The sequence below is a fragment of the Peromyscus eremicus genome, chromosome X, assembly GCF_949786415.1.
Source record: "Peromyscus eremicus chromosome X, PerEre_H2_v1, whole genome shotgun sequence".
NCBI lineage: Eukaryota > Metazoa > Chordata > Mammalia > Rodentia > Cricetidae > Peromyscus > Peromyscus eremicus.
This window is the reverse complement of record NC_081439.1, coordinates 40,920,758-40,936,071: the sequence shown is the minus strand read 5'-3', so window position 1 is coordinate 40,936,071 and position 15,314 is coordinate 40,920,758. Positions and strand designations below refer to the sequence as shown.

The 15,314-nt window shown below is 34.7% G+C and overlaps 1 protein-coding gene across 8 annotated transcripts in view; it reads right to left on the bottom strand.

The window, feature by feature from the left end:
- The window catches only part of Dmd (dystrophin), a 2,092,376-nt gene that overhangs the window by 723,567 nt on the left and 1,353,495 nt on the right, over positions 1–15,314 (bottom strand). For all 8 annotated transcript variants that reach the window (XM_059250112.1, XM_059250109.1, XM_059250111.1 and 5 more), the window contains one exon: positions 11,187–11,351. In XM_059250112.1, the coding sequence (XP_059106095.1) occupies positions 11,187–11,351 (165 nt within the window). The remainder of the gene's footprint in view (positions 1–11,186; positions 11,352–15,314) is intronic.

Sequence of the window (15,314 nt, the reverse complement as noted above, 5' to 3'; positions counted from 1 at the left end):
AATTGTATTTCTCTTCCATATATAAAAATATACCATGTACCTTTCAGTGATAAAGCTTTATAAGTAAACATCTTTGTGGATACAGCCTTCTCAGAAAATTTAGAATGGTGCCTGAATCTTTTAAGATATAGTTATAAAAATTGTACAGCATTGAATATTGTAATTTGCAACTGCATATATATACATGTATATATATATATATATATATATATACATATATAATTTCTGAATGTATATGAACTCACAAACTACTCATTGCCCGCAATGGTGATAATTTGTAAACTCAAAACTTCATATGAAATTCAATTATTTTTCTACCCTATATTCTGTCTGCCTATCAAAGCCGTCCCTTGGGCAATAGGTGGTAATCAAAGTGGTCGATTTATTCAGTTACACAGAAAATGTTTTAGAACTCTTGAAAATGTCTGATTTTTTCTCCTTTACTCATATTCATAAAGGGACACTATCCAAGTTCAGGGCAGAGAATTCTATAGTTTACATTTAAAAATGATAACGTTGCTTCCGATGTTCTCACATTAACTTCCTGCAAAGTATCATTACCTACAATTACTTTTAATGGAGCAGTGAAAGATGCCTAAAAAAGATAAAATTCTACTGTGCAGTAAAAGTATGATATGAAGGAAGCAATAATAGTTGCCGGGTGACAAAATGACTTTAAGTTACATTTAGAGCAAAATAATGATGTAGAATAGGATAAGTCTTCTTTGGAAGAAAATTGTTTAATATTGGTGAGGGAAAATTAAAACTGGGACATTTAATTCTATTGGGTTTATTTCTCATATGTCAAGAGGAATAATATTCCGACTGCAAAGAATAGAACAAATAGTACTGACAAGAAGTAGTGCCCAAGAGGAGCATAGAGATTAGAGGTCCCAATCTGCTAAGAATTAACTCTCCACATTCAGATAAATTACATTTCAGGATACTCATAAAACTAGCCAGCCACTATGGGTGCACCTGAATACTGAAATTAAGCAGTTATGGGTTTTATAAGAAAAAAATAAGGTGTGAAAATAAAATTAAAACTTTCTAAATAGTTATTTCAAATGAGGCTAGAAAACAAAAGGCAGAGACAAGCCCAGAGCCTGGGGTTCCTAAATTGGCAGAATGTTGTAGTCATTGCCAAAGGGCTTATTAAACAAACACGCAACCTTGTTGTCATCCTTACATACTGTAAAATAGATTTTAAAACAGAAGCTACATTTTGAAATCTGTAACTGTGCTATAGTTTCTCATAAAAGTGAACTTCTTTCTAAGATTATTTGCCATGAAGGACAATTTGTATATCATTTGTTGAAAATTAGTTTTGAGGGTTTCAGGTTACATCCTTAAAACTAGAATCAGTTGGTCATGTAAAACATTTCCTGTAGAGAAGAGCCATGTTTCTAAGTTGTAAAGTGCATTTGTCTCAGTTTTTGAAAGAGACAGGTAACCAATGGAGAAACCTAGAAAGAATCTAGTTAAAAGTATGTACGAAGGGAAGACAAAATGATTCTGGGACACTTGAAAGATTCATTCTGACTCACAAGAATAGTGTAAGTTAAAAAGACAGTGAGTTGGGACCCTCTCCCCCACCCATGATTGATTAAAGAATGTTGATGATACATTGAAAAGTTGTAGGGACCAAATAAAATGCCTTCCTACTATTGATGAAAGTTCCTTGAGGAGCCACAATGTCTTGGCTAGGTCAGGATTTATGCTCTGGGCCTATTATGGCACTCTTTTATAGCACTCACTACACAATACAGCATATGTTGGCATTGATTATACTTCATACATTGAGTCTATTTCTACATTGTACCCACTTTAAGTAAATTGAGAGTACTCGTTAACATAAGACATCAAAGTCAATCAACATATGGCTTGTTAACTGGATAGAGATGTCATTAATGTACTTGAAGGGTTCATTGGGGATTGGTACAAGCAAATTTCATATGTGTTTAAACAATACATATAAAATGTTGGAACATGTACTTGTGGGCAATATGAAACAACACCAAGAAAATAGGAAATAAAGCAACAATCATTTTATAACTAATTGAATATTACCCAAAGTAAGTTGATGTCAAAATAGAAGGAGATTTCCTGGTATGTGATATACTACTTGGCCTTATGATTCAGTCTATTGGAGATGTTTTTTGACATGTGTAAAATTATAGAAGGAGTATACATGATTTATTATACTATATTATATTTATAAAATCTGAATTGTAAAAGGACCTGTAATATACTCTACTTAATTATATTTATTTATTTAATTAAATATACCCAAATAATATTAACATTTAATAGAGTCTATTATAACAGAAAATCCCAAGCCCAAAGATGCCCTCTCTTCATCCCTATTATCAAGTGGATTTACAAACATATTTTAGTAGGAAGAAGAACAATCAGAACTGAGATAGAAAAGGCCATGTATAAGAGAGCTTGTTCCCAGAAAGACAACTGCACACTCTAGAAATGAGCCCAAAGCCAGGCACTAACTGACAAGGTTACTTCCTGATGCTGCCCACAAGTGGTGATGACTTTCTTACTTGCTCTCTGCCTTGAGAATGAATCAAAGTGGCTCACTCCTTTAATAGCAGCAGAGGCAGAGGGATCTCTGTGAGTTTGAGGCCAGCCTGGACTTCATAGTGAGTTCTCATTTTTACCTAATGAGACCCTGTCTCAGAACCAAACCCCAAAGAATAACAAAATTAATCAAGTAATGACACTCAGAGATCTTAAGGTCTTAATTAGGAAGTATCAGTGAACATACTTGAGGACAGGGTTGATAAACATTTTTGTACTTAATTCCATTAAATAAATGGTAACAAGACAGAATAGGAGAAATGGCACATTAGGACTGGAGAGCATTCCATGTGATAAACTAGTCTGTGAAAGGCACAATGATGATGCATGTACTTCAGGAATCAGTGCACTGAGTTCAAAGACTGTGGTAAGATCAACTTGATGATGCTTTAGCAGCATAACAAATTTCAAAGCAGGGATCAAGTGTCCCTCTTTCCTTCCCATAGAATGTCAATCTAGAGACCAATCTTCAGACTGGGGTATTTCTCTGGAGTTATGTGAAGACTATACTAGGGATATGTGGGCAGGAGTGGTTTGAGTGGATTCATTTTCCAGACTGTCAGCCACTTTAAGATATTTAACTGGCTCTGTTCCCATGCCACACTTGTTTTCAATTTCAGTTTTGTTTTCTTTGGTTTGTGATAGTTTTTCCCGCCCCCAAGCACACTTCTCTGGAATATCCAATAGTCATTGCTTCTGAGACATACTCACTCAAAAATAAAAGTATAACTCAAAATACTGGTAATTGAAATCCTTTTTGAATCAAGCAATCATTAAGCTGACACCTGCTCACTTTATTAATAAACTTCTTTCTGATAAAAGCTCTCCTGACTATGTTTGATATCCATTAGTTACAAACTTAGCATGTATACTTATTACTAGATGTGAGTGTTAATGGTAATTGCAAATACAACTCAATTTAATGGATTTAAAAAATATTAAGAGAGCCTTACAGTCACAAGAAATTGTTTCTAAAATTTAGATTTCACATAGGTATTTTTGTTGTACAAAAGTGTATGACTTACAAAAAAGAGTGGTTAATAAAAGATGTCATAGCATAAATACATACTGTATTAGGAAGTAATTCTTTGAAGGAAGTTGAATGGAAATATGATTCAAAGAAGAGGAGACATATTATAAAATTTTTATTTATAGAAGATAAGTTTTTTTCACATATTTTTAAAGTGGATGATTGTAGATAATATATCACTATGGTGTTTGGATCACATTGGACACATTCCTAAGAGCAAAGCTATACATTTTTATTTTAGTTTTAATTATATGTTTTTGAGAATTTCATACTTGAGAACATTGTATTTACAGCATTTCCACCCTACTTTCTCTCTCTCCTACTCCTCTGTCCCTTTCCACTCTCTCTCAGATTCTACTATATATATATATATATATATATATATATATATATATATATATATATATATATGTATATATATATACACACACACACACACACACACACACACACACACACACACACACACACAGAGTATTTCTGTTCCTGTGATAAACATCCACCAAAAACAACTTCAGGGAGAAAAGTGATTGTTCAGTATACAGGTTACACAGAAGGGAAGCCAGGGCAACAGCTTGAGGTGGGAACCTGGGGGCAGGAACAGAAGCAGAACTACTGAATAACACTACCTACTGATTTGCTCCTAGGCTCTCCCTCAGCTACCTTTCTTATATCTCCTAGAACCTTCTCTCACGGGGTGATACAGCCCACAGTGGGTTGAACCTTCCCAAATCAGTTACTAATTAAGAAAATGCCCCCATGGACTTGCTTAAAGACCAAACTGATGGAAGCATTTCCTAAATCGAGGTTCCCTCTTCCCACATAAAATTCTAGGTTGTGTCAAGTTAAAAAAAAAAAAAGGAAGACAATATAGACAGTATACAGAGTATATACAATATGCATAGAAAATACTTTTTAAACATCAAGTTTAAAATTCCAGGGGTAGAAATATACAGGGAGATACTCTATTTTCTAAATTAGTTTTAGAAACTGATTTGAATATCACTGTAAGAGGGTTTTTTTTCTTCTTTTTTTAGCCCTCTTCCTGCGCTTAACAAGGAACACTGATATTTTTACATATCATAAAAATTATAGTAGATTTTTCTTTGTCAACAAAGTGCTAATTCAAAATACATTTGCATGATCTGTTGTAAGAATTCTCCCTTGAAGAATCTCCAACTTTCAGTCTTGAAAGTTCACTATTTTATAAGGACGAGTTGAGTAGGAGAATGAGGAAACTCTCCTGGTTCTCTGCTATTGTCTGTCACTGGATTTGTTTTCTGGCTGTAACTTCCCTGCTTCTTGTTTGGAGAGATGGGAACCGAGGTGGAAGATCAGGATCTTTATTTTCATGTCCACATCTTGGACAGGAGACTCCAGGCTCTTGCAGAGCTGGATTAAACATGTGTGCAATGGAGTCTTCAGGGGACAAAGGTAACATCTAATTTTCATAGCATTGTTCTCACAGGGTAGTGTGCCAGTATATATAATATAATGTCAACCTATGCTACAGAGTCTATGTTTCTAGATGGATTGGGACATTGATTGTATCTCAGGCAGGTACTGCAGGGATTGGAAGAAAATTGGTTTATTCTTGCCTGCTGTCCTAGAAGTCTGCAATGAATCTGGGCTTCAAAAGGTGTTTCCTTTGTTTTGGGTTTACTTCTGCCAATGAGTTTACTCTTCCCAGTAGTGACCTGCCAGCTCTGGATCTGAGCCTTGTTTCTTCAGAATATAAGTTCAGGGCTTAAAGGGACATTTCCATAAACTGTACCATAAATAATGGATATTTTATGCCTTCAGAGGGTCTCTAGATAGACCAAGATGGCTGCTGCACAGCCTTATTCCCTCATGCAAATACTGGCCTTCAGCCTCTGTGAAATTATGGATGAGGCTAAAAGAAAATATTAGAAGTTTCCTCCAGAAATACTGGAAATGGTTTGAACTTTCACACTGAAGAGGTAATATCACCTGTATTCATGAAATTTGCTAGTTTGTGCTCAATGTTTCTCTCTCTGTCTCTCTATCTCCGTCTCTGTGTCTTTCTCTCTGTCTCTGTCTCTCTGTCTCTGTCTCTCTGTCTCTCTCTGTCTCTGTCTCTCTCTGTCTCTCTCTCTCTCTCTCTCTCTCTCTCTCTGAGTCCTACCAAGATTTGATCTTGGAATTTACCTTCAGTAAATTACAACTAGAGGAGAACAATAAAGTGGTTGCCAAATGTTTTGTAATGGTTGACAGTTCCAAGGGAGGGTCAGGAGATCCTCCATCATTTACTTTCTTTCCCACCAGCAACAAACGTATTAGGAGACAGACCATGTTGAAAAGTGGAAGGTTAATTGAAAACAGGACTCCACATTATATCTTCCAGAATGTTTCCATCCATGATCAGGTGGAACTCTGTAGCTCTTCCAAAAGGATGCACCTGTTTTGGGGTCACCAATATCCCTGTATGTAAGCCCTCACTTGTGCTCTGTAATCAATCCCAATAAACTCCCAGGTTGGGTTTGGCATCGCCTTTTGTGTGCATCTGGGTATAATGTTTAATGCACTTTCTCCAGGAAAAGTTAATGTAACAGTGTTAGAAGATGCTGGTGTGTGATAGTTTACTGCTAAGCTGATGCTTGATTGTCTTATAAAAATAAACATAAAGAATGAAAATAATGTCTAATAAATAATAGTGAAACATACATAAATAAAATGATTGGGAATGAAAAGGACAATAGGAATAAACTTTGTATATAACATATGCCACCCATAGGGTGTATTTTGTGAAGGAAAATTAATTCTGTCACAAAACAAAACAACTGATTCTGTTGGAAGGAGGGAAGAAAATGTGGTCCCAATCCCAGTAGATTTAAGAAGTAGAAGGCTCATGGAATAGGACTCTTATGTCGCATAGTTAATGCTTGCTATGGATTTATTTGTAAGCTCATTAATACTGAGTTTTAGCACAAACAGAATGCCAGTGAGAAATTATTTAAATAGTCTGCTAAAATTACAAAACATTCTTGTATTGCAGATCAGTTTTTCACAAATAAAAAGAATTATACATTTGCTAAGCATCGTGGCACAGATCTGTAATTCTAGCTGCTCAGAAGTCTGACAACTTCAAGGTCTTCCTGGAGAACTTAGAGAGGCTCTATATGAAGCTGAAACATAAAATGAGGCTTGGGGATTTATCTCATTAGAGATAAATGCATGAGGTAGTTGGTTCAACCCCTACTACTACAAAATACTGTGTGTATTCAAGGTGTACAACATGATGCCCTGTATCTCTTCTGTTGGTATATCTTCATTTTCATAAACCAGCTCTACTGAGTTGCTCAGTGGGAACCTGTCCTTCCTTCCCTAGAACAAAACAGGGACTGACAAAGATTGCCGTATCCTTACCCTCAGTTTGAGGAAAGTTGATACTGGTTCCTTCCTCGCCGTAAATCTCACTCTCACTGCCAGTTTTGAGGAACATTTTCTTCAAAAGCCCTTCTACTGTGCAGTCCATTTCTGCCTCTTCAAAATACATCCTCCTGTGTCCTGACTCAGAAATACATTCCCTATGGATCCCACTGACTTACCAACCCTTTGAAATGTAATCATCAGGGAAATTATGCCCTGATCTTCAAGTTTGTGGGAAGATAGGGATTGGCTTCAAAACATGAAACTGAGAAACATAGGTGGCCTAATTACTTCCATCTGCCTCCCCTAGAAACCCTCAGGTATTTTTCTACTAACTCATCTAGGACTTTATATATATATAGTGTGGTTTTGGTTTGGGTGTGCTTAGTTTTTGTTTGTTTTCTTTTTGAGACAGGCTCTTGGGTAGCTCAGGCTAGCCTCAAACTCACTATGTAGTTGAGAATGATCTTGAACTCCTAAGTCTTTGGTTTCTATCTCCTGGGTGCTGAATTCCTGGCATTTGTTCCCATGCCTGATAGCAAATGATAAGTAACTCTTATCAACTGAGCCGCATCCCCAATCTTCTCCTGTCTTGTTTGAACAGAATTGAGTTCAATTTCTCACTTCCATTGTACAAGTTTTGGATGAAGATCCTCTTGCCTATTAAATTGTCCACTACTATTTTCCTTTGGCAATACTCACTGTAATATGAGCACATGATTTGGGTATTTAGTAACTGTAGTGGTCAGTTATTTGGATTGTGTTATTGGTCTGCAGATTTGACATTGTAGACAATTACATTCCTAACATGGTTGGGTTTATTTAGAGACCACAGACAAAAAGCCATTCTTGAGGGAGGAAACACCATCTCTGTTGTCAATATGGAAATAAGCCATTTACTAAGCTTTAACAGAGAGAATTTCGTACTTTCCCTAACTCCTATTTCAATAAAAAGTTTGGATAGCAGTAGTTAGGCTCTTATATGTCAGATAAACAGTCTCCCTCTAGCTCATTATTGAAAGCTTTCATTAAAGATTAAAAGCATAAGGCCCTTTATATAAATTCTAAACTGGTCCCTGGATCTTAGCATTCAATTATCATTTGTGAAATTTGAAATCAACATAGTTTATGTCTAAATTGAGAGTACATTTGAAAATCAAAATTCAAAGGCATGCCTTCTAGTGGGCTGACTGATGGGAAAGGGCTGTGATTATGCCTCATTTTCACCCTTTACATCACGATCTCATTGATTATGTTTCTCAGCTTGCTAAGGGTTCTGTGAGGTGATTTTCAAGATAAATACTGCTATTTGCAGGATTTTCTGAATAGGAGTATTTCAGGAGTAAATTGCACAAACCAAGTGATGTGCAGTCAATTTTCACTCTAGCATAAACAATGTATTAGAATAGAGAGCCCTTAAGGCTTTTCCATCCTTCCCGTTCTCCTTTCCTTCTTTCAGTCCTTCCTTCCTTCCATTCTTATTTTTAAATTTTGGTTTCATTACACAGCTTGCTGCATTTCATCAAAATTAATGAATTGTTAGGCAGAAAAAATGAAGCTCATTACATTTTCTTTTTCTTTCTAATAGATGCTCAGAGTTTGACCAGAGACAATGAATGACCTGAACGGCAGAGCCCAGGACCTTTGCTTCTGAGGTATCCATGGAGAAATCTTCTTTAAGTTGAAGAAATAGAGACAGGCTGTAGCTGTCTTTATATCTACTTCCTTTTCATTGACTTTTAACTGAGATTTTTTAAAGGCAGTTTAATTGCCTGTGTTAAAACATTGGCATGTTCTCCAAACCATTTAAAAGCTTTTTTTAATATATTTTGGATAAAATGCAGCAAAGAATATCCCATTTTATCATATTTTTTAATTGAAAGTAAACATTTTATTTCTTTGAGCAGAAGTGTATACAGCAAGCTGTAAAGACTGAAATCCATAATTTAAGCAAAAAGAGAAAATGTGTAACCTTAATAAATCATTATCAGATAGAGAGTAGAAATAGAAAGTAGGCATAGATGGATAAAGAATTGGTTATTACTAACATAGTTCATGGTTTCTTGATTGCAAGCCAAGGGTTTTCGGATTTCTGGGAGAATCTCTCCAGTTAGCATATACATGGTCTTATGTCCTTTTTGGCCTGGATACAACCAAAGGAGAAGAAAGGGCCTTAAGGGGTACTTCTGAAATCTACACTCCAAAGATGAAAACTCAGAATGTACAGGTAACATGCCTAAGAGTTCTCTGTTTGGAAAGATGCAGCTGTTTTTTTTTTTTTTTTCCCTCAGTTATTTAAACTAAGCTGTAGGAAGCAAATTGAATGACACCCAAACACCACACAGCAGTGAGAGTAGTGACATGTGGCTTTGATAATGAAGTTCATTAACACAGAAAAGAGAAGCTTCTCTCCAGACTGTAAGACTTATTTGTCAGAAACCTGTGTGCTGTTGATAAAGGCTGATGTGACTTTTTGGTGTTTGAGAACTAACTGGGGACATGATGGAGAGAGCACAGACCAGACTAAAGTCACTTTGGTAGAGTCAACAAGATCTATTTGTTATAGAATTTTGTTTGCCCTTTCTCTTACATATGTTCCATGGATGAAGAGAGCTCTCATTGAGTATCTACTTGATTTTTTTTTTCTGAAAAGACACATTTTGATGAACAGACTTTTACATGTGGGTTACAAAAGTTAAAATAAAAACATGATTATTAGTTAAGAGGGAAGAATTTGTGTCTTTTCTTCTTTGTGATATGAAATCAAAGACAAAGAAAATACTAGATCAAGCATAATTGGTAATCTGGCTCAAGTTATGATCCATTTGGGCCAAGTATCTGTACTTTCTTATTGGGGTGGTTTATTCAGTAATGCAGCAACCAGAATTAATGAGATGTAACACTGGTAATTGCATGAGTGTCAATTCTGTCTGAAGATGCTATGTACTAGCTAACTGAAAAAACGAAATCCTAGAATGGGTGGCTTCTCTGAATTGAAGATGTGCTTTGTCTAGCCATCCCTTGTGAGCATGCATGACTCGAGGGTAGGGTGACTCAGGTATCAGAAGCCATATCTTGGTGTCAGGATGTCCAATATATTATTATGTTATTGATGTGTATATATATATATATATATATATATATATATATATATATATATAAAATACTTAATTTGTTACTGGGTAAAAGTTATTGTTACTCATGAGTTTGATTGTCAGACTGAATTGAGGACCATGACAGTGATTGAACAGGCTGAGTTTTGTGCTGGGAAAATGATGTTTACCTGTGACTTACAAAGTACAATGTGTTCTCAGTGCACAGCTATCAGAGTGGTCAATAAAAACATCAGGAAGAAGCAAGGTAAAAGGAAAACAGTGTACTTTGCAAATATAACTCAATTTAGCTGGAACAAACCTCTCAATCTCTCTCCTATTTTATTTCTTCTTTTAAGCACATCTTTCTCAAATGTTTAGGATGACAATTTTACGTAAGAATCAGCTTTAAGTGCAATTAAAGCAGAGATGGAAACTGGATCATATTAAGAAATTGGCTGAGAGCACTATAGTGATCAGTTTACTAAAGGCATGTCTAGTTAATTCTGAAAGCAGAAAGCAGAAGCAGAAAATGCTAGTGAAATAATAATTTTCACAATAGCATCCATGGTAATGGTGACTGAAGTTTAGTAAGACTTCTGGGATTTCTCTAGCCTTATCTTTATTCTTTCTGATAAAACAAAATAAAACAAAACAAAACCTAACTGTGTTAAATTAGTTTATCAACAATCACCTCCAGATCTGATCAGCCTTTAACTTGATTAGATTCTTCATTCTCCTGCATCACCCAGATGCTGTCTGCTCACTCTGTCCTGTCTTCAGGAAGATTCCTGTGCATTTAACCAGAATCTTCTTTTACCCCAGTTGTTTCCACTAATCCACTAACCCTGCTCTTGAGCAAAGAACTTCTACTTTCACATTTGGATTTTAGACAAACTTCCAGTTTCAACTTCTATTCTGTAAATCCCATTTCAGGGATTGCTGTGTTTATTGTGATGATTTTAATACTATTATCCTAGTCCTGCTTAAAGGAGTGATAAAATTCAAAGTAACCAATGAGAAACTCAATAGTCATTGAGTCTTTCTGCCAGAAATAAAAATGTCAAGCTAGAGACACCCACCTTCAGGTCAAATAGTCCTGTTTGACTTGGTTGGCTATAAATTTCCAATTGATTCCTAATAGGAGAAAGCCACAGAAGCAGGTGATCTAGCTGCTCCTCAAGTTGCCCGAAATCTTTTATGTGAACCTCAAGTTCTCCTTGTTTTTCAGGCAAAGCTCTGGAGACCTGAAAGAGGAAAAAAGTAAAAGATAAATGATTCTCATGGTATACATTAAAAATGGCACAAATGTTCAAAAGGAGATGTTATAGCAATTTGCTGATCCATTTATTTAACAAGATGCTAAAAATCTCATACATGACATGTTAAGATATAATTAACATAGTAGAAATCATTTGGTAATACACATTTAAAAATTTTACAGACAGTAATGCCTTTTATGAATGCGAAATATACACCTAAGCCAGGTATGTTTTCTCATAGCTATAACACCAGCATCTAGGTGACTGATGTAGGTGAATTGCCATGAACTAACCTGGGCCATAATGCAAGTTCAAGGCTGGCCAGGGCTATAGAACGAGACCCTATATCAAAAGAACAAAAACAAGCACACAAAGAAGCCTCATCCACACTTATGCAGATGTGTACTCCAACTGATCGAAGACAAGGAGCCTATAACTTCCCATTTACTAAATGTGTATGCCAAGCACAGAGCCTTTGCAGCATTACAAAGACACACACCAAGTTATCCAGCTTTAGTACTAGGTATATAACCAAGTCTTCCCCAAGTAATTGTTATTTATATGAACAGAACATAATGAAATTAAAAATATAGTTAAACTATATTTTTATTGGTATAACAATAATTTCTTCTACCATATTTGTTTTTAGTTTCAATTAAGAAAAATTATGCAAAGAAATACTTCATTTATAAGGAGGATTGATAAGACAATCTCTTTGTGAGCTATAGTTTGTGAGGCCTAGTGTAAATAGGTGAAGCAGATATTGATGAACAGATTGAAAAGTAAACATGACATTTGGATGACAGGCTAACAGAATGACTTCGGTTAATTTTAGGAAAAGCTTAGTTTGTACTAACCATCATAGATGGAAGTTCCAAATTTATTGCTTTCTTTAATCTCTCATGGCCCCTGCATATCACTGCTGTTATCTAAATTTTAAGCATAGATAACATTGGAATTGACAGATGCTAAATACCTTTGTAAGCAATATGTTATATGGTAAAATTTTGTTGGATCTAATATTAGGTACTTAGATTTAAATCCTAGTTTATGCTTTTGTCTAAGATCCTAGCCCAGTTTTCTCTATCTTACAGTGCCTCTTTCATAGACTGGCGATAATGCAGGCGTAATGCTAATAAAGAATTCAACAAAGTAATCCTTGAAAAATTGCTTAGAATAATTCTCTGCATGATGGTGAAACACAATAAAACTGTTAAATGTTAACAACAGTTGCTCAAACTCCTGAGTAAACAGAAAGTCAGGATTAGTGAGAATAAAGCAATTTTCTTCAGAAAGTCACAAACGAAAACTAATAAAGGGAGTAGTGTCAAGTTGTCATGGTAGCCTTGGCTATAATGAAAGAAATGAAAACGACAACTACTCTACTGCTGTCCAGGCTGTGGAAAGACTAATTACTGCACACCACTGCTCAGATGACTGCAGCATTGGCATCCCTTTGAGGAAGGTAGTTTGGCAATTTGTTTAAACTATATTCAAATGTTATCTTTGATCAATTTATTTGACTTTCAGAATTTCATTCTGTATGTATATCTCTGGAAGTAAAATCAATGCTTCGTGACAAAACATGGTTGGTAGCTGAGTGAGTCAGATCATATTACAGTTTTTGAAATATATATATGTATTGTTTTTATCAATAAATAACAAAAAGTAAATCCAATTTTCTTCTTAACACAAACTATTGGAGGGAAATTATGCTTTGTACAGTTTAATAATGGATTTTCATTAGGATGTGGCTGTATTGATTTCTTCATCTGACAATGTCAATCAGTCAATGCTGGTAGTGGTGGTGTGAACTGAGACCTTCTTACATATTTTTTTGCTATTCTTTCTACTTCTTCAAATTAGGCTCTAAGAACTGTGCTACATAAACCACGGGCAAAGATAGGAGGTGGGAATAGGTTATAAGGTAGAATCACAGTAATTTTTGTCAAAATCTTTATCTGTTTTTAAATAATTAGTGGTTATTTCTAATATTTTGCATCTTCAATATACTATAGATACAAGCACTGCAGTAGAAAAATTTGTAATTTTTCTAATAATCTTTATGTATTCTAAAACTATGCTCTTCATACATGTTCTCTGTGGTAAATGGAAACAAACACATTCATTTCAATAAGTGAGCATCTACCCTAATCTTGACCTAATTTTAGACAAGATTAATTTTCTTGTTCTTTAGTATTCTGATTGATAACTTCAAATATTTGTAAGGTTCAATATTAAGAAGTATCTATTTTACAAGTAAACATTTTATATACAAACTGCATACTTTATACAAAATATCTTGAAAAGCTAAATTATGTCTATAAAAAGAACTATATCAGAATTAGAATAAATGTTCTAAAAAAAGGAACATGGTTGCCATCAAGAAGTCAAAGCTATTAAGCAAAATTAAGACAAAAGACAAGTGGAAACATCTGTACTATCTACTTATCAAAAGATCATAGTTGACTATACAAAAAGATTAGTCAATGAAAGAAAAAGGAGACTGAATCTACTGGAAAAATGAATACATTGGTAAAAAAACACAAACAACCAATAAACAAGACAAATTCCAAACACTACATGATCAATGAACTACAAATTGAAACAACAATGCTAGTCTATCAATTGCCTGTCATACTGTCTTCTGGGAAAAAGATTTATCTTGATTCCCTCCCTGAAAACGAGTAACCTTATAATATTTGCTCAAATATACGCTTTTATTGTCTATAGAATAACGTGAAAAATATATTTTTACCCTGAAAAGTATGAACACTCCTGAGAGCTTAAGGAAAACATAAACAAATTGAGGAATATGCTTTATTCATGGACCATAAGATATAATATTGTAATAAATTAGTTTTCTTCAAATATACTATAAATTCAATGTAAACACAGTCAAATTTGTAGGTGAAAATCTCTCACAGAAATTGAGAGGCTATTTTTAACATTATATGGATATAAAAAAGGACTAATATATCCAAGAAAATATTCATGATATACATATTTTAAAGAATACTTGAAATCAGCTGTCATATTTGCTATAATTACATGTGTGGTATTTGTTTAAAAACAAGTAAACAATATTATGATAACAATGTCACTTTAGTTAAACCAAGGGAGCATGATATTTTTAATCAATAGTACCAGGCTAATTTAATATTTGAACAATTTAAATTTCAGCATTTACTTTATAATATGTGTATATATAATATACTATATACGCATATATATTTATAGGTACTCTATAGACCGTGATGTAAAACAGAAACTAATCACATTTCTAAAAGACAGAATATTTTCAAGATAAGTTACTGATGATTAAGATTTAAAAAGTTATTAGTCAAAGGGTAAGATGGCATAAATTTCACTCATTAAAAATACTGATGAGGCCGAGAGGTAGTGGCACACACCTTTAATCCCAGCACTCCAGAGGCAGAGGCAGATGGATCTCTGTGAGTTCGAGGCCAGCCTGGGCTACAGAATGAGTTCCAGGACAGGCTCCAAAGCTACATAGAGAAATCCTGTCTTGACAAGCTACACACACACACACACACACACACACACACACACACACACACACACACAAATAAATACTGGTGAGGAAACAATTAAGTTCAGGTGGGGATATTCAACAAAGGCCTTAAATTGAAATAATTTTTGCATCTTTAAAGAAAAGGCAAATGAATTTTTAATGCTCCAAAGGAACTTTATTTTTAAAAAAAGCTATAGAAAGAATGAGGACAATCTTGAATGTTTTTGATAAGGCACAACTCATCTTTTTTTAGGGTTTCTCATTGGCCTGAAATTCACCAAACAAGCTAAACTTCCTAGTCAGAATGGTCTCTAGGTCCATTGTGTCTACCTTCTCCGTGTAGCATTTTCTTATTAGAAAAAACCTTCCATCTTTGGAGAAAAACATCTTATGACTTACGATGTAAAAGGTAG